Below are 21,947 nucleotides of genomic sequence, written 5' to 3'. Positions count from 1 at the left end.
GCTATGGACTGAGCCGGAGCAAGTATCATACATGAATTTGCGAGTTTATTTTTTTATATATATTTATATGTCATACATGAATTTGCGAGTTTAGCTTTTTTTATAATTATATTAGATAATTTATTATTTTAATATAATTTAGTTGTTAATTTAAAAATCCATGTGTCTGTAAATGAAAATTAGATTAGCTCGTTGACTTCGGGCACGCACTTTAAAGTACATCGACCGCATAACTACATTACAAATTTGTAAAATTTTATTTTTGCAAATAAAAATTCAAATATGAAATTTTCATTTATAAAAGAAATTTTTTTTAAAAAAATTCCGGAACTAGACGCTCAATACACCTTAAGCTACGTGTCCAAAGTCAACGATCTCATCTAATTTGGGACGGAGAGACTATTAAAAAATGTCAATGCATATATATGATTTTAAAATTACTGAAAAACAGAGGAGACTACAGTATACAAGAAGGGGTACAAGTCGGCGGTGGTGTAAATTAACAAGGCCAACGGTAGACAAATTACAAGATTTCAAAAGACAGAATAACCATATAAAGTGTTGAAAACAAGTTGCCAACTACTACTAAACACTTTCCATTTATAAAGTGAATATGATGATGACGATGATATATCAGCAAACCCGTTAATCATCTTTTTCATAAATAAGTGGGGGCTTTTTTATTTAGTAAAGGAAACAAACAACCCAACAATCTCTCTGTTTCACAAATTTTGTATTTTGCAGCAGATCCCACTTCTTGACTGGCATTATCCATTCCTGGGCTTTTCATTTTTACAATTCTTGGAGCACTCATTTGAAGATTTTTGGGTGGTAAGTCACCGAGTTTGTATATTTTTTAGTTTTTGCCGAGGAAATATCAATCATGATTCATGTGTTTGTTTAGAGCCTCAAACAAGGGTTTTAACTGTAAAAAAAACTTGAGCTTGACTTCTTTTAAGGTGTTAGATGGTGGTATAGACTGAACTTGTTAAGTGATCAGTTCTCCTGAAACCAACCTCGAGGTGTTAGGAGGAGGGCTTACCAGTCTCATATTATATTCTAACATAACTTTAATACACTCAGCATGCTAAAGCCTGAATGTATATATTATGGCTCTCGCAGTGGTTTTCTTGTTTTAATTGTCCCAATACTTCTGTTTTTTATCATGTTTGAATTTCAAATTTTACATTCTTGGAAGAGGATTGGTTTAGAATCATGTGAAATCAAGGCAAATGAGTTTTGACAATTTTTTAGTAAAGTTGATTAAGTTCTATCACGTATTGGCCTGCGCAAAGGGAGCTATACTAGCATACCATTCTGACTCTTTATATTCAGGTAGGAATAGTAATTAAATTTGTTGCACTCACTGGATTTTATGTGGATGCAAGAGTGTTGAATTTCTGTGGCCAACCCGGGCGGTGCTCCTTCCCCAGAAATGAAATGCTCGACTAGAAGAGAGTTAAAAGATGACAACTACAAGAGAGAGCATAGTCTCAAGGGTGGAATATTAATTAGAGAGAAGGATGAGGATCTTGCCTTGTTTAATGACTTACAAAGCATTGAAGCAGACAATTATTTACTCCAGTCAGACGACGATTTTGAAGACGCATGTGGTGAGACAAACAGCTGGTTTTTTTTTTTTTTTTAACTTCATAATTATCCTGGATTATTATAATTTGTGTCTGTATTTGCCGGTGTTGCAGCCACAAAATTGAGTTACTTTTCAGATCGTAAGCTTGGAATATCTGTTCCCATTCAAGGAGAAAGCAGCGATATATTGAATGTCGGGGAAGAAAAAAATGATTATGACTGGTTAGTATTTTATTCTTTTTTAATACTTTATACTTCACATGGAGTATTTATCACTTTTTTTTTTCTATCCACAGATTTCAATGCTCCTTATTGCAAAAATCAGCTCTCTTTTTTTTCTTAAATGATTTTAACTACTCCTTTCTTCCGAGTTTCCTTTCCCTTGGATGAAACTTTGCATCTTAGTGTAAGAGGTGCCACCTTAAGCATTGCCACTGAAAAGTTTATTAAATTTTGATTGCTGAGTAGTTTTATAATATCCACAATTATTGCTTGTACCTATATTTCTATATCATGGTCCTAATTGATAACTAGTTGTATCATTGTATAACATTTAATATTTCGAAATTGAAGGTTAATAACTCCTCCAGAGGCTCCTCTATTCGATTTCCTTGATGATGAGACAGAATCTCTTGATCTTGCACAGAGAGGCAGACCTCGAAGTTTACCTATTTCAATTTTAGGATCCCCGAAGGTATGACTTATCAAATTCAGACGTTTTTGCTTTTTTTCATATGCAAATAATTTCCAATGGTGATATATCCGTATTTGTTCTTTTTTTTTGGATACCTTCACTTAGACCGATAATGCATGTCTGATGACAGATAGAGAGAAATCGCAGAAGCAGTAAAGGTAGCTCTAGTCCAAATCGTTTAAGCTCATCTCCTCGGTCTGGAAATAGTACAGTTCAAAAGAGAGGCGGGACATCTTTAACAACTCTATCAAGTCCAACCCCCAGTTCAAGAAGATCATCTTCTCCCCCAGGTAAACCCTCACCATCTGCTCCAAGGTCAAGTATGCCAACTCCTCAAAGGTTGAGTACGAGTTGTATCAGTGGTTCAAGAGGTACATCCCCTGTTAAGACAAGTAGAGGGAATTCTGCCTCACCCAAAACAAGAGCCTGGCAGTCCAACATTTCAGGGTTTTCTTTGGACGCACCTCCTAATCTTCGTAGTTCGTTGGCTGATCGGCCTGCATCCGTTGTAAGGGGATCCTCACCTGCATCCAATAATGGCCGAGATTCTTCCACCAGATCTAGCAGACATTCAATGTCTCCCATTGCTTTTAGAACTGTCAGTTCATCTCATAGTCATATTCAGGACCCTTTTAGTTCCCATGCAAAAGATGTAGTTGTATCCTCTGATGATTATGACGCAGAGTCCCTATTATCCATTTCAGTAGGTACTTCTGATCACTCGCCGGCCAAGAGGTTAGGCTCACTTGCAAATAGTAGAGCTCCGACCTTTTCAAAGAAGCTACCCCGAGCAGGTGTCTGTAATTCTACTTCAAAAAGATCCTTGGACTCTGAACTTCGACAAATGGTATGTCACTATCTTTTTTATTGAAGAAATGCCGAATTTGTTATTGTCACTTTTGGATTCTAAATAGCTCAATAAAGTCACGATTTCCATGATTTCAGAATTCAATATTGTAGTAATAAGTGATCTGACACTCAAGATGACTTAATTTAATGTTTTTGTTTATGTGGTTATCTGACCGTCGGACCATGTGTTAGAATATAATAATATGATCCTGTAAGCCTACTCCCAACACCTTGAGGTTTTGGAAGAATTTATCACTTAGCATGGTATCAGAGCTCAAGCTCGTGGAGACTCATGTTCGAATCCCTACGACCCCCAATATTCCCATAATTTATCAAGGACACGAAAGGTAAAGCTATGCCCCAAAAATGGGCGCTCGTGATCTACTTTTGACCCAAAAATGGGCTTTCGAGCCATGTTAGATATAATATTATCCTGGTAAGCCCTCCTCCCACCTAGCGGAAGCGTGAGAAATCCTTATTCTAATAAATTAGCACTTTCAGCCTTTTTTTATAGCAAGGCTGATCTTGTCATCACTATCAGGTAAAATTATCAAATAGCAGGTATTACTTTTTGCTTTGACAGTTCATCTGGTATTTGATTGTTGTCTAGCAGTTGCAACTGCTTTAAGTCTCAAAATATCGAGTCAGGGAAAACCACAAAAGGAAAATTTGAAAAATGAGGCTACCTTAAGCGGTACTTAATGCCACCACATTTCATATAACAATTGAATTGACCATTAGTTATCCATTTGCATATTTACAGGATCAATATTTATGTCTGTAATGGGATTTATTGACTGTTGCGAGTTGGGAATAAAAACTGTTGCAATTTTCTTTTACCCATGACTTTGGAGGATGGAAATAATATATACTGGTGTAAAATCAGGCCTGACAAAATCACTTTGAAAATATCTGTAGGATCGACGGAAGAGTCCACAAAATATGTTCAGGCCTCTGTTATCCAGTGTCCCTAGTTCAGCCTTCTATGCTGAAAAAACAAGTGTTGTAAATCATGCAATTACATCTAGAAACTCGGTGACAGCTAGTAGTATGACAAGCTCTGACCCAGCTACTAGCAGCACAGGTTTTACTGAAGCAATCGAGAAGAACCAGGAGGAAAAAATTAATGAATGTGTAGATACTCCATATCTGGATGCTCAGGATGATGTTTTCGCCTTCGATAAGGATGACCCCTTAAGCGAAGAAAATGTTCATGGAACCCAAGATGAATCTCTGAGCTCTCATAATGGCGAATGTGAGGGAGGAGGTGTGGTTGACTGTAATATACAAGCTGGCTTAGAATTTCAAAGTAACCATGATACCGCTGTGTCAGCTGCTGTCAATTCTGAAGCTTTTGGGGTCAAAGGTGCTGCTTTGGAGGTTGATGGTCATGAAAACTTGGTACTCTGCACGAATTGTGGACAACTGTATAGTAGCAATGAATCCTTACTAGAGTACTTTACACTTTGTCCCGACTGCCGTTCAGATGTGTTGATGATTGATAACAGTATTGCAGCATCCACAATTGTTACTGAGAACTCTCCAAGAGTGTCTACAGTGACTTTGAAGCCTTCAAAATTAATTGATGCAGTGGATTCTGCTATAGCTGAACCCAAATATTCAGGGGTTTCTGGCATGGTTGAACCAGTGACCAGCCAACATGAAGATATCGTTGGGCAAAGTCGTACTTCCTATGATGAGTCAATCTGGAACTTCTTGTCCACAGATTTCCTATCGAGGACACCAGTAGAAGAAGGTGATTCAAGACATGCAAACCAGCAAGTAGCTGGTCCATCTATTGCTAGCTATTGTCTGCCAGATGGCAACACAGGAGGTCAGCATATGCAGCAAAATTTTGAAAAATCAACTGTTAAAGTTGATGCTTCAGGAGGAGGAGCAGGCATTTATGTACCATTAAATAGGTCAAGCAGTTGCAAAGCATCATATGTACAAAGCAGGTCCTTTACAGCCAGCAGTTTATCTTTTGATGACCCGTCATATGTGAGAGATAGTGCAAATAGTTCTCGAGTTTCTCATGGGCATGGTAGTTTATCTGCATCATCTTCTGTTGATTGGGGCTCATGCAGACGAACTAATACTCGTCTTCAACGACAGTCAAGTGGTAGAAAATCTGGTGTTGAAATCAACAAGTATGACAAAGGCGCGACTCACAGAAGAACCAGGTCATCTCTATCTAGAATTTCAAATGATGGTTTTCAACCATCAGGTCTCGCAACAAATATACCTGACTGTTCTGATAGGTCCCTTACACAAGTGCAATCTGACATGAACATAACATTAACAGCTACGGATGAGCTGCTGCTATCTTCACGGAATATTGGAGAGGATGATGCATGCAATGTTTCAGAAACAAATGATAGTTGCAGAACGCTGAATATTTTTGCCACAGAATCTTCAAGCCATATACTACAAATGGATCTAGAGGGCAGACAAGATACTCCATTTACAACTTCGGAAGGTTCTATTTCACCAGACAATGGAAAAGACCTATCCGACAATAGGAAGAATGTTGGGGATGTAGAAGCATTAACCAATCATGTGAAGTGTTCCATCATAGTTGAGGAGACTACGCCCAGTTCGTTTGTTGAAAAGGTGAAAGTTACTGAAGTTCCTTCCCAAAGCTTATTGGAGATGGAAACTGAGACAAAAATAGAGATTGTTAATGATGGTTCTAGTGGTGCACAATCTGATGCTGTGTCCTTAGATTCGAAAAGGAGCTTTGATGAGTATCAAGAATCTCAGTCTACTGCCGCAGCTAATAAAGTTACCACATCATTGCTTGTAGGATCTGATGTTTTAGATCAAAAAAATTGCACCCCGGGTATGTGGAGCTTGAATTGTGATTATTTAGGCATCTATCTGGTTCTCTTAAATACATCTAATATGATTCTTGAGAAGTATTTGGCGTTGTACTGTCTTTATTGGAATACATATGTTTGTGTTTTCATTGTGTATGCTTTCTACTTAAATACTGAGACAACTCTTTCTCATTACAGAAAGCAAACGTGGATCTAAAGCTGGAAGCATGATACCGGGTGAAGTGACTGATACAATACTCTTCTGCAGTTCTATTATTCAGAAGATATCCTATGATGCTGCCACAATTGCAGTAGAAAATGAATTTCCTGATCTGGTTGAAGTCTCTCGGCCAATGGTAACTATGTTGGGGACAAAAGGTCCTGAAAGAAAAGATTCCCGTGAAAGAATTATAGTTAAGCGCACTTCAAAGCCACAAAGGGCTAAGCGGGTGGAAGCAGATTTAAAACCTCCTAATAGCAGCAATGGGGAAGAAAATGCTGATGCCACTAAAACTCGTATTGTTGGTGTTTCTAACATTGATGACGGTAATATGAAAGCACCTACAAAGTTGGAGTCCAAGTGCAATTGTACAGTAATGTAAGTCCACTTAAGCATGCCCTTTCCGCAGCTGCCTAATGAGCTCTTCATCTTAATTGGAAGAGATGAAAGGGATGCTCTAAAATATACATTTGTGACTGGACGGATGGTTGTCCAAGTGTGATTTGTTGGTGCCCTTAGTATATTCAAAGTGGCATCCTTTTGGTGACGTATTCATGTAAGAGTTCTCAGTCCTCATATAACGAGGCATTGTGGGCTTTTAGTTATGTATGCATCTTACACAGCTAGAGGAAGGCTGAGATTTCTTTTTAGGGATTGGGTGGATGTTGATTCGTCCCAAGCATCTCATCCCTTTTTCTTTTGGCGGTGGCTTTGGTATGTTCACTGCCTAATTATTTATTTGTTGTTTGTATTGATATACGACTAGTCAAGAAATAGGTGAGGAGTAATGCAGATGTTGTGTAGTACTGGCAGTGTTCCCTGTGAATATAATGGTCCTCTGTTGAGAATTTTTGCCTGAGCAAATTTTCTGCTAACGAGGAACAAACGTGTAACAACTTGAAAACTAGTCCAAAATATGAATTATATGTATACATATTTCCAATATATATATGATATTAATTAAAAAATAATATTGAAGGTAGTATATGAATTTATAAATAAGCATAGAGATAGTGATGGACTGATTGTAGCAAAGCAGCATGGACCCAAATCAGTAGAGTACAGGGCAGTAAATAATGACTACTAACACTAACAGTGTTGCAGAAGAAGATGAGCATGCCATGTGAAATGTAGGAAAACTCAGAGTAACAATACATATACATGCATACCATTATTAGATTCAGACTTTTGGTAGCTGCAATTAAAATTGCCTGCTCAATGTTAGTTACCGTTAAAAGGACTACCGTATGAGTCTATCTTATTGGTGTCACCTGGGCTCTTTTTAGATTCCCAAGTAAGTGAATTCTCCCATAAGCAAGTGGCACCCCACTGCTTTAGTTGTACTATCTAGTCAAGTCCATCAACTTCAATGCAAGATAAAGGACTAAAATATGTGGGTTTTCTATAGTTTTGTTTCCTAAGTGCTTCAATTTTTACTTTTGTTGCATCTGTTGTTGCTTTTTGCCATGAAAATCTTTTAAAGGTTGGATGGATCTGTTCTTGATATCTTAAACATCCATGCTATCAACCCTTTCTAAAAACTATCTGCTTCTTGGCTAGCTGTGACTCGATGCATTTTTCACTGATTTTTATCTTTAATTCACAGCTTCGAGGGTTTGCAGATTTGTGAAGTTCTAACATATTTGCATTATTACCCCTCTGCTCACACACCATTTACAACAAAATTTAGTAGAATATAAACTGCTTCTTCTCTTAAACTATTGTCCAACTAGTATAGTGTTGATGCAAGTAACAGTACATACTGGATTGTACATGGCTTTTGGTTATTTGTTGCATTTATGTTAGAATCGTATAGTGGTTGTACTCAAGAGAATGCTGTTTCCATTTTAAGAGCAAAAATCTTGAAATTGTTGATTTTTATGCTAGCTTTGTATCTGTTACTTTCTCTATAAATTTCCTTCTTTTTAAGCTCCAGGGGTGTGAGTTAATGTAGCCCATTTCCATTGTCGTGGATGTATTAGTGATTGTCAAGCTTTTGTTTCAAAAACATATTTGAAGTGCTGATATCTGTTCTTCATCAAGTGATGGGGCAATAATAGGTTCTTGAGCCTGTTTCACAAGGCTGACGGTCGTGTCTACATGTTTTTTGTTATTTCTGCTCCTAGTCAAGTTCATTTTAAATATTAGCTATAGTTTAGTGCTAATGAGATCCACAGATGATAATGGCTGCCTGAATCAAACCCCTGCGCATGAAAATCCAGTTAATGGTGTTGCTAGTTTTGAGTTCAAAAGAGCAAATGGAAAGAGTTGTACTTCACAATCTCGAACAACTCTGGGAAAACCTACTCCATCAAAATGGGATGATGCACAAAAGTGGTTAGTTAATCTCTCAAGAGGGGGAGAGAAAAACCAATCTAAAACTGAGCCTCGTTATTCAAACGCTGATGATAGGAGGTTGATAGCTCCAGTGCCAATAAAGGAGGATTATTCAAGTAGTGATGATGAACTAAAAGTATGTCCAGGCGCTTCGAGTACTAGTTTTGAGGTGGAAACCAAGAAAGTTGACAATGACGAGTCAGGGTGGAGGTTAAATAAACCTGAGAATGCAATTCCAGTTGTTCGATCAATATGCCTGAGGGACATGGGGACTGACATGACACCTAGTGCCAGTCAAGAGCCTTCAAGAGCCGCGACTCCCCTCAGAGTTATGAATCCAGCACCACAAATCCTTAGAGCATCAAGACTCTTAATTCCAGCAAGGGGTCAAAATGGGGTGCAAGCTGTTGATGAAGGTCAAGTGGGGATAAAATCTCTAGATACAGGAGAAGTGGCTGGACAGATAAGTTTCATGCCTAATAACAAGGCAGACCAAGCTAAGAAGCTGAATCCTCTAGAAACCCGAGCAATGGCTTGGGATGAGGCTGAACGTGCCAGATGCTTGGCAAGGTTTGTGCTCAAAACCTTGTGCATATTTAAATTGTTGAAACCTATAATTTAGTGTTTGACATACTCTTTACTTTTAAATATATATATAGTGAAACTTAAGTGCATATCAGCAGTATGCATGTGTTTCTGTGACCACCACTGAATATTTCTGTATGGTTATGCAGGTTCAAACGAGAAGAAGTGAAGATACAAGTATGGGAAAATCATGAGAAGAGGAAAGCTGAGATGGAAATGAAAAAAATGGAGGTATTTACAGTTCACATTTTTTTATTCCCCCACATACGCTTAAATGCACAATTATTTTTAATTGTAATTATTATTGCACCTGAACTGTTCGACCCTAGTCCGAAGGTACTTTTAATTAATACAATTTGTAGAGTTTTAGAGATTTCCTTCTGTTACTGATCGAGATTTCGTGCCTTTTTGCGATACTCTGTGAAGTTAATCTGCATATAGAACACATAACATACTGACAGCAGTTTATAGAAAAGGTGAAAATAGAAAAGCTTTATCAATTGGAAATGCACATGACATCGACCATGGTTTCTATCTGTTCAGGAATTATTAAGTATAGAAATACTTAAGAGCATGAGATTTCTGTGGTAATCAGATCATAAATTAGAAGATAAATTTGTGGCTCCAATCTTGGATCATTCAGCTCTCATCTTTTCTACCTGAAGAAAGTGTTGTAACAACTTACTTCAATAGTTTGCTTTGAAGGAGAAGCAGCCAACTAAATGTCAAGTATACATTTGTAGAGATTGATCAGCTTCTGATTTCTCCAGATTTTACGTGTAGGTGAAGGCTGAAAGACTAAAATCCAGAGCCCAAGAGAGGTACACAAACAAGCTTGCCTCAACGAGGAGAATTGCAGAGGAGAAGCGTGCAAATGCCGAGTCTGTTCTAAATGAACAGGCTGTGCAAACTTCAGAAAGGGCAGATTATATAAGGAGGACAGGTCGTCTACCTTTCTCCTTCTCTTTTAAGCGACCTACTTCCTGCTGGTAGTACTTACTATAATGAATTTCGCATGTAATTAGGCATCATAATCTGTAACGCTATACATATCTCCTCCTGAGTTATAACCTGGGCCGGTGAATATTTTGAACGAACTTGTTTCAACGTTGTATCCTCTTGAATAAAGTTTGAAGTTGCATTTGACTCAGCTGTCAGAATCCTCTTGCTTTAATTTTGTGGAATTTTGATTTAGGTGCTGAATTGATATCTTATGTAGGGCACTATATTAGTTAGGATCCTTCTAAGTAGTGGAAGATTTTTATTGATGGAGACTTTTGTGCATGCAGGAAGTCATCATTATCAATGAGATTGTAGTCAATAGGAATCGGTCACTTAACAAAAAAGTGATTTTTAATGTGTGCCATGAACACACGCTAGAAAATCCATATTAATTATTATGTGTGTGTTATTAAGAGACTTAAAAAGAGATTAAAGCTATGAGCTATTCTTGAAGCGTTTCTGAAGTTGCAAACTGTGTTGTAAATTATGCATTGTATATTGCACATTGTTGATGTTCATTCTCAGTCAATGTGTTGAAGATCATCTCAAAACTACACAGAACCTGACTAAAACAAGTAAAAAAATAGATAACCGCGTCAAAAATTTATCACTGAAGCATCAAGCATGTGCATATTACTGAAGGCAGGCACCCTCAACGGATCTATACTTAAAAGAGAAGACTTCCTATTAGATTAGGCTAAAGAGTCTGACCTGTGAGAAAAAAAATTCAAAAGTCACTATTTTAACACAAATGAGTTTTAATTCATTTTTTGAAAAATTAGTTCAATTGTCACTTCAACTTTATGTTGTATTTTGATTTTCTGAAGTTGCATTTTCAATCGAAACTATAACTTTAAACTGTGTTTTTATTTGAATTTTGATTTTCTGAAGTTGCATTTTCAACTAAAACCATAACTTTAAACTGTGTTTTTATAAATACAGACATGAAATTACATTTTGAAGTTATATTTTGGATATTTTTACGGCACTTAACCAACCCACTATATAAAATATAATATCTTAAATCGATATCCCTGACTCTATTTCTCGTTCCAACGATCTTCAACCAAAATCTTTTACCGAAACAAACTTTGTCCTTTTGTGCCAAAACATACTGCTCCGCAATCTTCTATTCTGAGTTTACACGTGCCCCACACTGCCACGTATCTTGATTTATCTACTTTCACTTTTCTTTTTCACTGTTAGAGTAGACTACGGCCCGTTATACATACAGTATTAAGGAGATCTCAACAAATTTTTCAACTGCAATGCGTTCTCTTTTTCTTTTACTCGGTCAAATTGTTATGGTCACTAATTTATTTAATCAAAACATCTCACCTAAAATATATAATGTACAAGCTGTAGTCAATATCTTATTCAATATTCAATATTTGATTATTATTAATAAATAATGAATGATATTACTGACCTTTTTATAATATGATGTGCACCCTCCGTTCAGACACAGATTTACAACTCATATAAATTATAATTTCATAAATTAATATTATCCTGCCAACTGCCAATATAATGTCATTTTCTTACATCATGTATGACCACAATACAAACTCACCAAGAATCGTAAAGCCCTTTGGCAAAACATGTGAGGCACGTTGGATCATGTAATAATGACTAGTTAAATCCTTGTACAAATACAATAAATACCAGATAGATAGACACATCACTGCTCTACTTAAATCAAGATCACAGCTAGCTTTGATTCTTTCTAGTACTATATTCTTAAGATGCTGAGCCTGAGAGCCAACAAGTCAATACAAGACTTGAGCTGGAGACCCACCGTCCGGCGACATTCGGAGACCTCAGTCACCGGAAAATTCAGTTGGAAAATTACCCATCTGGTTCCTTCTTACAGGCCACCACAGAAGCAGAGAGCTTTAGTAAAAGCAGTGGTAAGTAGGAATGGGGATAATAACAAGAGCAGCAGTGCTGCAGAACAAGTGCAGGTGAATCAAGATTCTGAGCCAGTGAGTAAAAGTACTAGTAAAGATGGAATTGATGTCAAGGCAGTGATCACAATAAGAAAGAAGCTCAAAGAGAAGTTGAGTGAGAAGATTGAGGATCAGTGGGAGTCTTTTATTATTGGGATTGGTCAGGGGATCTTGATTCAGCTCATCAGTCAAGATATTGATCCTGGTTTGTTTCTTTTTTACATTCCTAGTTGTGATGAGTACTTGAGTTTAGTAATGTGCTAATGTTTATATCAGATTTTCGAGATTGAATGACATGCTTAATTTTATCTTAAAATTGGCAGCTTCTGCTTAATTTTGCTGAATAAGGTTGATGTTTTTTTGTCTTTTATCTACACATGCTAAGAATGTGATCTTGTCGCTAAATCTAGACTTCTATTTTTGATGTGATCCTGAATGGTAATGTGATTCAGTATTGGAGACAGGAGGTTCTTTGAAATTCGTAGGATAATTCTTTTAGGTCTTCTCTGAATATTGGTCATTTTTGTACTTGCAGTAACTAAGTCTGGCAAAAGCATAGATTCCTTTGTAAGAGGCTGGATGCCCAAGCCATCAAACCATCCAAATATTGTTGAATATGCTGCTAGTTTCACTGTTCCGCATGACTTTGGACTTCCTGGAGCTATTCTCATAACCAACTATTATGGCAAGGAGTTTTTTCTGAGGGAGATCATTGTTCATGGCTTTCGTGAGGGTCCTCTATTTTTCCCTGGTCATACCTGGATTCACTCACGTAATGCTAATCCTGAAAGTAGAATTATATTCAGAAATGAAGTAAGAATCCTTTATGTGATTAGATCAACTAATTTGGGTAGAAGTTGGCAGGTTATTTGATAAGAATTCCCTTCTGTTGAGGTCAGGTCTACTTGCCATCTCAAACACCAGCTGGCATCAAGGATCTTCGACGTGAAGATTTACTCAGCATTCGGGGAAATGGGAGAGGTGAGAGAAAGCCACATGAAAGGATTTATGATTATGCTCCTTACAATGATCTGGGTGCCCCTGATAAGAGTAAGGAGTTAGCAAGGCCTGTTATAGGTGACCAAGAAAGGCCATATCCTAGGCGCTGTCGGACTGGCAGACCACCATCTAAATCAGGTACTTAATTTGACATTTTTTCTGTTTCCTTACAATTTGTGTATTTACCTGCATGACATGATGAATTTTATACAGATCCATCATTCGAAAGTAGAATAGAGAAACCTCATCCAGTCTATGTTCCACGCGATGAAACTTTTGAGGAGATTAAACAAAACACTTTCTCAGCTGGAAGGCTGAAAGCTCTATTACACAACCTTATTCCATCTATAGCTGCTTCATTATCAAGCACAGACATTCCTTTCACATGCTTCACTGACATAGATAAGTTATACAAAGTTGGTTTTGTTTTAAGTAATGAAGAACAAAAGGAGGTCACAGAGAATCCCTTTCTCGGAAACTTGATGAATCAAGTCCTAACTGTTGGTGAAAAGTTACTAAAGTATGAAATTCCAGATGTTATAAAGAGTATGTTTTCTGTTTCCATTACCTTCCTATTATTTAATGATCAATCCTAACACTGATCTCATCTCCACATGGGTACATAATGCTAGTCTGTATTTAATTTGGAAAAACTTCATGTAAACTTGAAATATCCAATACCAAATTTTAAAATATATTGTCATCATTTGAGTGTTCCATTTGCAGGGGATAGATTTGCATGGTTGCGTGATAATGAGTTTGCACGACAGGCTATAGCCGGGGTTAACCCAGTGAATATTGAACTATTGAAGGTAGTACTTGGACAATTCATGATTCAGGTTCTCAATGCTAACTGTCATTTGGAGTGCTAAGTAAGTTGGCTGCATTGTACAGGAATTTCCGATTCTCAGCAAACTAGATCCAGCTGTCTATGGTCCAGCAGAATCTGCAATAACAAAAGAGATTATTGAGGAAGAACTACACGGAATGAGTGTCGAAGAGGTATATTTTTTTACTGATTTTGTAGATGGATTTGCTACATATACAGAGTGAGAATTCTGGAGGCTGTTGACATGTCCTTTCACACTTCTCTTAGTTGTGCTCTAAACTGGAAAATGTGTACTTAGGCATACCATTCCCCTTATGCTTCGGCACAGTGATGATCTTTGGTCTTTCATATTGGATGAAACAGGCTATTCAGGAAAAGAAACTATTTTTACTTGACTACCATGACTTGCTTTTGCCATTTATGGAGAAAATGAGCTCCTTGCCAGGGAGGAAGGCGTATGCCTCTAGGACAATTTTCTTCTACAATCGTACGGGTCATCTACTACCAATTGTTATTGAGCTTTCACTTCCTCCAACAAGCAACTCACCCCAGAACAAACGTGTGTTCACTCATGGGAATGATGCTACAACTCACTGGATTTGGAAACAAGCTAAAGCCCATGTTTCTTCGAATGATGCTGGAATACACCAACTTGTGAACCACTGGTAAATCTAGACATAAAAATATTTTTCCATAGGAACGTTTCTTTGAGCTTGGTCACACAGAGACACAATCAACCCACATAAGATATAGTCCATATATTTGCTGCAATAATAAAGGTGATATATTTTCAGGTTGAGGACCCATGCTTGCATGGAGCCTTACATAATTGCCACACATAGGCAGCTTAGCTCAGTGCATCCCATCTACAAGCTACTCCATCCACATATGCGCTACACATTAGAAATCAATGCACTTGCACGACAAAGCTTAATTAATGGAGGAGGAATTATTGAGGCTTCTTTTAGCCCAGGGAAGTATGCTATGGAATTAAGCTCTGCAGGCTATAGTAAGTGGCGGTTTGATATGGAAGCTCTCCCAGCAGATCTGATTCAAAGGTCTTGTCATCTTATTCGTGCACTAGTCAGAACTCTTGCAAATATATTATGTATCCATTTGCGCACTTGGTTTATATTCTGAGAAAATTGCAGGGGCATGGCTGTTGAAGATTCTTCAAATCCTAATGGTATCAAACTTGTGATTGAAGACTACCCATATGCTGCAGATGGGCTTCTTATCTGGTCAGCAATAAAAGAACTAGTTGAATCTTATGTTAAGTATTACTATTCAGACGTTAATTCTGTTACAGCCGATATTGAACTTCAAGCTTGGTGGTCTGAAATTAAGAACAAGGGCCATTTTGATAAAAGAAATGAACCATGGTGGCCTAACCTAAAAACTAAAGAGGATTTGTCTGGCATTCTTACCATAATGATCTGGATTGCTTCTGGTCAGCACGCAGCAATAAACTTTGGCCAGTACCCCTTTGGTGGGTATGTGCCTAATCGTCCAACTCTCCTTAGAAAGTTCATCCCTCATGAGAGTGACCCTGATTATGAGAAGTTCATACACAACCCTCAGCAAAGTTTTCTGTCGTCATTACCAACTCAACTTCAGGCAACCAAAGTGATGGCTGTCCAGGACACATTGTCAACACACTCTCCAGATGAGGAGTACCTGGGTCAGATACACGAACTTCAGGGCCATTGGATATGTGATAATGAAGTTGTTAAACTTTACAAAAAGTTTTCTGCTAAACTCGAGGAGATAGAAGAGATTATAAAGAAAAGAAACAAGGATAGTCGTCTGAAAAACCGCTGTGGTGCTGGCATCCCACCATATGAACTTCTGCGTCCATCATCAGGACCTGGGGTAACCGGTCGGGGCATTCCCAACAGTATCTCTATATGAGGCATTGGGCCATAGGCAACTGAAAGCTTCATTAACTTGATAACACTGTAGTTCCCAGAGCTGTAAATTCATGACATTTTTTTGCTCAAAGGTCTTAAATCTGCAATCATCCAAGATTTTGTATTATCAGCGGTTGTGAGCTCATCAGTCATCAGAGTGTTCTACGACGAATGCCATCATTGTAGTATCGTTGTTAGACAGTAGAGTATTATATATAGCTTAGTGTTCGTGAAGGCTGAAGAACAAACTTTGACAGAGGCTTTAGTTGCAGTTGAAATTGTACAAAAACTATTTGCAGTCTGAACAATTTCTATAATACAAACAAAAAAGTTTCTTGAAGCTAAGTAACCATGCTTTATTGTGCACATTCCTGTTTACCACCAAATATAGCTTCTCGAGTAACTATACTGATCCCCCTAACCCACAACTCAGCCATACTAGTTCCACCATCACACAAAAAATGAAACTCCTTGTTCTTTGTAGTGATCACACGAAAGATTCCAGGGTTATCAGCATCGTACTTTTTCCTGCGGTTCCATCTGAATCCTGAGCTTGGGCCAACCTCAGCCCCTCTGCAAATCACATTCCTCTTACTTGATTTACCCCAGCTTAATACTCCTACGGTATCAATCATTCTCAGTGACTTCCCATGCGGGGATCTTTTACCTTTCTTACGGTACTTCTTCACAGATGCCCCTCCTAACACAAGATTTCGTGCAAGCTCATCTAATAGTATCCCTTCTGCTTGATTACCCGAACCTTTCTTCCTTGCTAGTATTAGTGCTGTTTCATGCCTAGCATTCTCAAAATCAAGCCTCGCGCCAAATGTGATCAGAAGCTCACATATGTTGCCATGTCCTTCCTTTGCTGCTAGCATGAGAGGAGTGTAGCCGTCACTATCAGGGATGTTCAAATCATAGCCCCTGGTCATAAGCATCCCAACCGAGTCTATGTCGCCTTGACGTGCAGCACGGTGTAAAGCATAAAATCCACCAGAACATTTTTTTTTATTGCCAAGAGCATGTTCAAGCATAATCTTTCCAAATTCATCACGGTTCCAGTTAGCTTCTGACAGACTAACAGCGGTCTCCCCATTTTTGTTAAGCAGCAATAGATCAGCCCCAGCATAAACAAGTAACTGGAAAGCCTCCACATGACCGCCTGCTGCAGCAACCATTGCAGCGGAGAATCCATTCTTATCCTGTTGATCGAGATCAGTAAAAGATTTGTCCAGTAGTTTTCTCAAGGCTGCTGTATTATCTGCTTGAATAACATATCTTAAAGGGAAAAATACATCGATGTTGCTAGAATAGGGAACCTTCTCGGCTTGAATTACTTCTAGAACTACTTGCTGAAATTCAGTTGTCCACTGCACTGATTCAGCAATTGACCCGACACACTCACCCGCTGAACTTAGCAAACCAAAATCAGCATCAGCCAATGCCAGAAGTTTAAGACACTCGACATGTTTATATCTTGCACAGATCATCATAGCTGTCTCACCGGCTTCTGATTTTGAATTGAGATAGCAACCTGCATTGATTAGATGCTGCAAAATATTTGTAGACCCAAGTCTAGCTGCCAGATGTAGAGGGAAGAACTCTGTTCTTTCGGCTGTCTTGACAGGGAATTCTGCATTAGCACTACAACTTAAAAGCACCTCCACAGCCCTGGCATTCCCACATAAGATACCATGGTGAATGACTGTCCTACCTAAATGAGGTACATCAGGGGAAATGTGTTGCAGAAGCATGCGCAAGATAGCACCACTGGATTCAAAATACTCAACTGCACACCAGAGGGCGTTGTATGGCTCAGCTAATCCAGCTCCCACCCGAAACTCTTCTCCTGTAGAAGTGTCCCAGGACCATGCTCCAAGTCTCACCTTAGTGTCGATTCCAGCACCACCAACCTGCTGCCCAATATCAAAATGATATCCATCACTATCATATTGTTGTAATCTGACTCCAGTAAAGAAAACACATATAGAAAGAGGTTTGTCAGAGCCACATTCCTGTTCTTGCTAATGGTCACACCACATCACGCTTTACAACGTAAGGCCAACAGGTAATAGGTGGACCATCAACATATCTAGAGACCAACATAGAGCAGGTTGGAGGGCAGTGGCAAAAGATGATATAGTGAAGTACCTAAAGAAGATAGTTACCTTCAATAGTAGCTCCACGACAGCAGTCTGCCTACTCACAATAGCAGCTACAAGCGCGTTGCAATCAACATTTGCATACAAAGAAGGCTTCGACGACTGAAGCAACACACGAGCTGTAGCACTGGCATCAACTCCACACTGCCATCAATAAATATATATACGTCAATAAGCAAGTCCATAAACAAGCAAACAAACATACTTTCTCAATGAAGTAATTTAACGTACAGGGAAATCTGGTGGTAAGGATCGTGAAATTTGATTTCAGTATCAGTAGACACTATGTTATCAATGTCAGATTTGATTTCCAAAAAGAAAATTATGACAATTTTGTCTATTACTTAGCAAGCTTTACATAAACTTTTCGAGAAACAAACACTAGGGCTTACTTTGATGAGTGTCTCAACAAAATCAACAAACCCTCTACAGGATGCAGTAACAAGAGCATGAACTGCAACATGTGGACGGATCATGCTGGCTTCCATGAGAAGCTTAGCAGCTCTGGCACGTCCAAGATAGCTCGCCTCCAACAAGGCCTCTTCACATGCAGACTGCGAAGCACCTCCTTTCAGCAGTATCTCCACTATCCCAATATAGCCCTCCCTTACTGCTGCTGTCAATGCATATCCCCGAAACAGTTTCTGGTTTGCACAAGCACCAACACTCTGCCACACATTATGAACAACCTTGATTTAAACAACTTGAATTATAACACACCAACACTGAGATACATGCCATCTATCTGACAAAATTAATTTAATTGGCACTACTATAAATATCAAAAAATTCGAGATACATTCCTAATTACTCCCTCCGTCCCTATTTATCTGTCCACTTTAGAAGTAAAAATTTGTCCCTATTTATCTGTCCGTTTATACTTTCAAAACTAATTTAATGATAGTATTTCAAATATATCTCCATAATTTCAATTTTCAAGGCTTGACTTATTTAAAACTTGGTTGAATTCATGTTTTCAAGACATAAAGTAGAGGTATTCCACCATTTTCAAGATATTAATTAGAGGTATTTAATGAAAAAGTTCATACATTCAATTATTCCTTGGTATGTGTTTTATTTTCCAAAATGGACAGATAAAAAGGGACGGAGGGAGTATAACTCAATAGAGCTACTCCCTCGGTCTCAATTTATAGGTCTCTTTTGAAGAAAAAAAATTGTCCCAAAAGTCCCTCTCTTCTTTCAATACAAATTTATCTACATATTAATTGTGATTTTTTTGAAAATCAACATTATTCTCATTTCTCAATGCACTAAATCCCTATATTTATTGTGATTTTTTTGAAACTCAACTATATTCTCACTTATCAATGCACTAATTAATAATTCATGAGATAAGATTCTATCTAACTACTCCCTCCATCCCATTTTAAGTGTCCACTTTGCTAAAAAAAAAATTCCCAAAATATGTGTCATACTCTTTAACCCATGCAATTTTTTACTAGTTTCAATATTGTATTAAATACAACCAACTAGTTCCAATGAAGAAAGGTCAAATACACACTAAGAGTTGTGCTATACGTAATTAATATTTATAAAAATCAAGCTGAATAGGTGTGTGAAGACAATGATAACAACATTACATTAATTGTTTCTTAAGATGTGTGAAATTTGCAAAGTGGACACTTAAAATGAGATGGAGGGAGTAACTTTTTTCTTAATATGTGTGTTTATTCCAAAATAGACCTATAAATTGAGACGGAGTGAGTAATATTTAACATGATTTCGGAGCTCTTGAAAGAAGCGGTAGAAAAAATACAAAGTAGTGGGACCAACCAGTAATTTCCTAAGGAAAGCAGCATTTCCAGCATTAGCAGCCAGAAACAAAGCAGTGACCTCCGTTTTAAACTCCTCAAACTCAAAACAAACTTCAAGAGCAGAGTGATCATGCAGCACGATCTCCGTCTTCCTGGACCTCAAGACTACCGTTCCGATGAAGTTAACATCGACGAAGGGGTCATTGAGGCAATCAAACGCCACCTTGGGATGGTTAGAGTGCGCAGCATCGACTAGACGCTGCGAGACCTGAGCTCCGTAGTCCGCCACCGGATAAACCTGTTTCAAAGACATTGGTGAAGCGGAATCCTCAGAGGTGAGGGGGTAAAAGCATTAATGTGAGTGTTGGGATGAGCCAGAAAGGAGAAGGTAATAAAGCATGGGTATTTATTAGACTTGAGGGGAAATCTGGTTATTTTTTAATTACTGCGAATGTTGGATTGATGAGTTGACGTGGTCTGGGTGGCAGGGGTCTAGAGGAGACGGTAAAATAAAAGAGTGAGCAATAAGGACACAGGTTAAAAATGGAGTAGCCGGACTTGGCCTGCAGGAATGTTGAAGGGGAAATAAAAAGATTTGCAGGCTTCTGCGTGACATGTGGTGAGTGATTTGTGTGTGTAACTTATAAGTTATAAGCAGTCAAAAACAACACATCATTTCACAACACATTGTCTACGTTTAAAGACACCTACATTGGTGGGAGTCCGGATCCTCTGTCGCCTTTCTGTGTCTCCTTATATATCCCCTCTTTTCTATTGGTTAGTTCTATATATCTTTTCTTTTTTATTAGTCAGTTCCTTACATTGCACGTGATGTGCGGTTTCTCTTTGTTCTTTCTCACATAGTTTCTTACCGTTAAAATTTTTCAAATTTATATAAGGTTCCTTTTGTTATTCAAATATTTTTTATAGTACATAATCAACTAAAATTTTTTATATGATATAAATATAATATTATATAGTAATTTCTACTATTATATTTTCTATATTAAATAATTAATTTAATTTTTGAAAACATATTTTTAATGTTATTAAACTAACAAGAAAAAAATTCTTTATAATGACTAAAATTATATTAAAATATTGAAATGTTTTCTTATATAATATTTAATCTACTAAAATTATTTTCTACATAGTGAATTTTTTCTATATATATATATATGAAGGAAATTTACTTGTACATTTGTTAGAGAAACAACTAATACTAAATTTTTAGATAAAATAAAAACTGTATATCATGGAGTTAATATTTTATGCAACAAAATAACAAGACTGAGAATATAAAAATTTATGTGTAAAAAGTAATTCAAAAAGCTAGAGGATCACGTGCAATGTAAAAAACTGACCAATAAAAAATAAGAGACATATAGGGAGACACGGTAAGGAGACAGAGGATCCTGGTCCTTGGTTGACCATATTAACTTCAGATAGCGACTCTTATAATTGGTTAAAGATATTATTTTATATATTTTTCTTCTTACATGTCAATTTTGATATATTTTTTTTAAATAAAAAGTTAATCCACATCCTTGCACAAACAAGATATTAATTTTATTCTACTTGATATAACAAAAATCCTTAGATAAATAAATTTATAAAACAAAATAACATACGAATCATGTAGTACAGTCTTATATAAATAGTACACGTCAAGAGAAATTGACACAAATACAAACTGAAAAATATGAATACATTTTCACATTTTTTGTACATGAACAATATATGAAATAATTAAATTTATATATTTTGTAATTACTTATTAATTCGGTTTTTTTAAAATATCTAAAAATATTATATTTTTATATTTATTTCTTTTTATATTTTTAATTATCATTTCACGAAAATAGGACGCACGATAGAATACAAAACGAGGTTTATTATTCTGGACACAAACATATCTACGAATAGGGGTGAACACAGGTCGGGTTGACCGGGTTGACGGTGAAAATTCAACTCAATCCAATATAGTCGGTTATAAAAATTCGAACCCGTTAAACCTGAAAAATATTTTCAACCCAACCCTATTATTCATACGTCGGATTGAGTCGGGTAGGGTTGGGTTTTATCCGGTCAAAATAAAAACTCCAACAACACAAAATTATCAAAACAAATGCATACTTCATAGTTATTGAATATATGTGCTGGTATTACAGAAGTTAGTCTAGGTGTCCGGCAAAGTAGTAGCACTGCTTCTTGTAGTAAAAGTTTA

At 37.2% G+C, this 21,947-nt stretch overlaps 4 protein-coding genes across 7 annotated transcripts; 3 read left to right on the top strand and 1 right to left on the bottom strand.

The window, feature by feature from the left end:
• The first annotated feature begins 516 nt into the window (after nucleotides 1-516).
• Nucleotides 517-7,117, top strand: LOC108209714 (adhesin AWP3b). 2 transcript variants are annotated; one of them, XM_064087829.1, is made up of 7 exons: nucleotides 517-831; nucleotides 1,336-1,613; nucleotides 1,704-1,812; nucleotides 2,164-2,284; nucleotides 2,415-3,131; nucleotides 4,052-5,975; nucleotides 6,151-7,117. In XM_064087829.1, the coding sequence occupies exons 2-7, from the start codon at nucleotides 1,436-1,438 to the stop codon at nucleotides 6,552-6,554; spliced, it is 3,453 nt and encodes a 1,150-aa protein (XP_063943899.1). In that variant the 5' UTR covers nucleotides 517-831; nucleotides 1,336-1,435; the 3' UTR covers nucleotides 6,555-7,117. The 2 variants fall into 2 exon arrangements, with proteins under 2 accessions (XP_063943899.1, XP_017236264.1); XM_017380775.2 differs by having other exon boundaries at nucleotides 518-831; nucleotides 1,389-1,613.
• A 144-nt stretch (nucleotides 7,118-7,261) lies between these two features.
• Nucleotides 7,262-10,240, top strand: LOC108209715 (uncharacterized). Of its 2 annotated transcripts, none has more exons than XM_064087830.1 (3): nucleotides 7,262-9,079; nucleotides 9,244-9,325; nucleotides 9,865-10,020. In XM_064087830.1, exons 1-3 carry the CDS (start codon nucleotides 8,337-8,339, stop codon nucleotides 9,886-9,888), a joined length of 849 nt encoding a protein of 282 aa, XP_063943900.1. In that variant the 5' UTR covers nucleotides 7,262-8,336; the 3' UTR covers nucleotides 9,889-10,020. The 2 variants fall into 2 exon arrangements, with proteins under 2 accessions (XP_063943900.1, XP_017236265.1); XM_017380776.2 differs by having other exon boundaries at nucleotides 7,335-9,079; nucleotides 9,878-10,240.
• A 1,445-nt stretch (nucleotides 10,241-11,685) lies between these two features.
• On the top strand, nucleotides 11,686-16,123 carry LOC108205599 (lipoxygenase 6, chloroplastic). Its single transcript, XM_017375563.2, has 9 exons — nucleotides 11,686-12,250; nucleotides 12,581-12,858; nucleotides 12,945-13,182; nucleotides 13,258-13,590; nucleotides 13,771-13,856; nucleotides 13,939-14,046; nucleotides 14,237-14,538; nucleotides 14,668-14,931; nucleotides 15,025-16,123. Exons 1-9 carry the CDS (start codon nucleotides 11,842-11,844, stop codon nucleotides 15,782-15,784), a joined length of 2,778 nt encoding a protein of 925 aa, XP_017231052.1. The 5' UTR covers nucleotides 11,686-11,841; the 3' UTR covers nucleotides 15,785-16,123.
• LOC108207652 (uncharacterized) lies at nucleotides 16,021-20,203 on the bottom strand. 2 transcript variants are annotated; one of them, XM_064087828.1, is made up of 4 exons: nucleotides 19,740-20,203; nucleotides 18,338-18,613; nucleotides 17,952-18,089; nucleotides 16,021-17,699 (listed from the first exon to the last, which is right to left on the bottom strand). In XM_064087828.1, the coding sequence occupies exons 1-4, from the start codon at nucleotides 20,031-20,033 to the stop codon at nucleotides 16,140-16,142; spliced, it is 2,268 nt and encodes a 755-aa protein (XP_063943898.1). In that variant the 5' UTR covers nucleotides 20,034-20,203; the 3' UTR covers nucleotides 16,021-16,139. The 2 variants fall into 2 exon arrangements, with proteins under 2 accessions (XP_063943898.1, XP_017233575.1); XM_017378086.2 differs by having other exon boundaries at nucleotides 16,021-17,696; nucleotides 19,740-20,202.
• Between the last annotated feature and the right edge of the window lie 1,744 nt (nucleotides 20,204-21,947).

The sequence above is a fragment of the Daucus carota genome, chromosome 2 (genome assembly GCF_001625215.2).
Source record: "Daucus carota subsp. sativus chromosome 2, DH1 v3.0, whole genome shotgun sequence".
NCBI classification, from domain to species: domain Eukaryota; kingdom Viridiplantae; phylum Streptophyta; class Magnoliopsida; order Apiales; family Apiaceae; genus Daucus; species Daucus carota.
Note: the sequence above shows the minus strand (reverse complement) of the source record. Positions and strands in the feature narration are given on the sequence as shown.

Coding starts and splice junctions, on each gene's coding strand:
- LOC108209714 (XM_064087829.1), top strand. CDS start 1,436: ATGAAATGCTCGACTAGAAGAGAGTTAAAAGATGACAACTACAAGAGA. Junction 1,614..1,703: donor CGATTTTGAAGACGCATGTG/GTGAGACAAACA, acceptor CCGGTGTTGCAG/CCACAAAATTGAGTTACTTT. Junction 2,285..2,414: donor CAATTTTAGGATCCCCGAAG/GTATGACTTATC, acceptor GTCTGATGACAG/ATAGAGAGAAATCGCAGAAG.
- LOC108209715 (XM_017380776.2), top strand. CDS start 8,337: ATGAGATCCACAGATGATAATGGCTGCCTGAATCAAACCCCTGCGCAT. Junction 9,080..9,243: donor CGTGCCAGATGCTTGGCAAG/GTTTGTGCTCAA, acceptor ATGGTTATGCAG/GTTCAAACGAGAAGAAGTGA. Junction 9,326..9,877: donor TGGAAATGAAAAAAATGGAG/GTATTTACAGTT, acceptor TTTTACGTGTAG/GTGAAGGCTGAAAGACTAAA.
- LOC108205599 (XM_017375563.2), top strand. CDS start 11,842: ATGCTGAGCCTGAGAGCCAACAAGTCAATACAAGACTTGAGCTGGAGA. Junction 13,857..13,938: donor TGAATATTGAACTATTGAAG/GTAGTACTTGGA, acceptor TGCATTGTACAG/GAATTTCCGATTCTCAGCAA. Junction 14,539..14,667: donor CACCAACTTGTGAACCACTG/GTAAATCTAGAC, acceptor ATATATTTTCAG/GTTGAGGACCCATGCTTGCA.
- LOC108207652 (XM_064087828.1), bottom strand. CDS start 20,033: ATGTCTTTGAAACAGGTTTATCCGGTGGCGGACTACGGAGCTCAGGTC. Junction 18,614..19,739: donor CTTTCCTTAGGAAATTACTG/GTTGGTCCCACT, acceptor AATGTGTGGCAG/AGTGTTGGTGCTTGTGCAAA. Junction 17,700..17,951: donor TCGTGGAGCTACTATTGAAG/GTAACTATCTTC, acceptor GATATTGGGCAG/CAGGTTGGTGGTGCTGGAAT.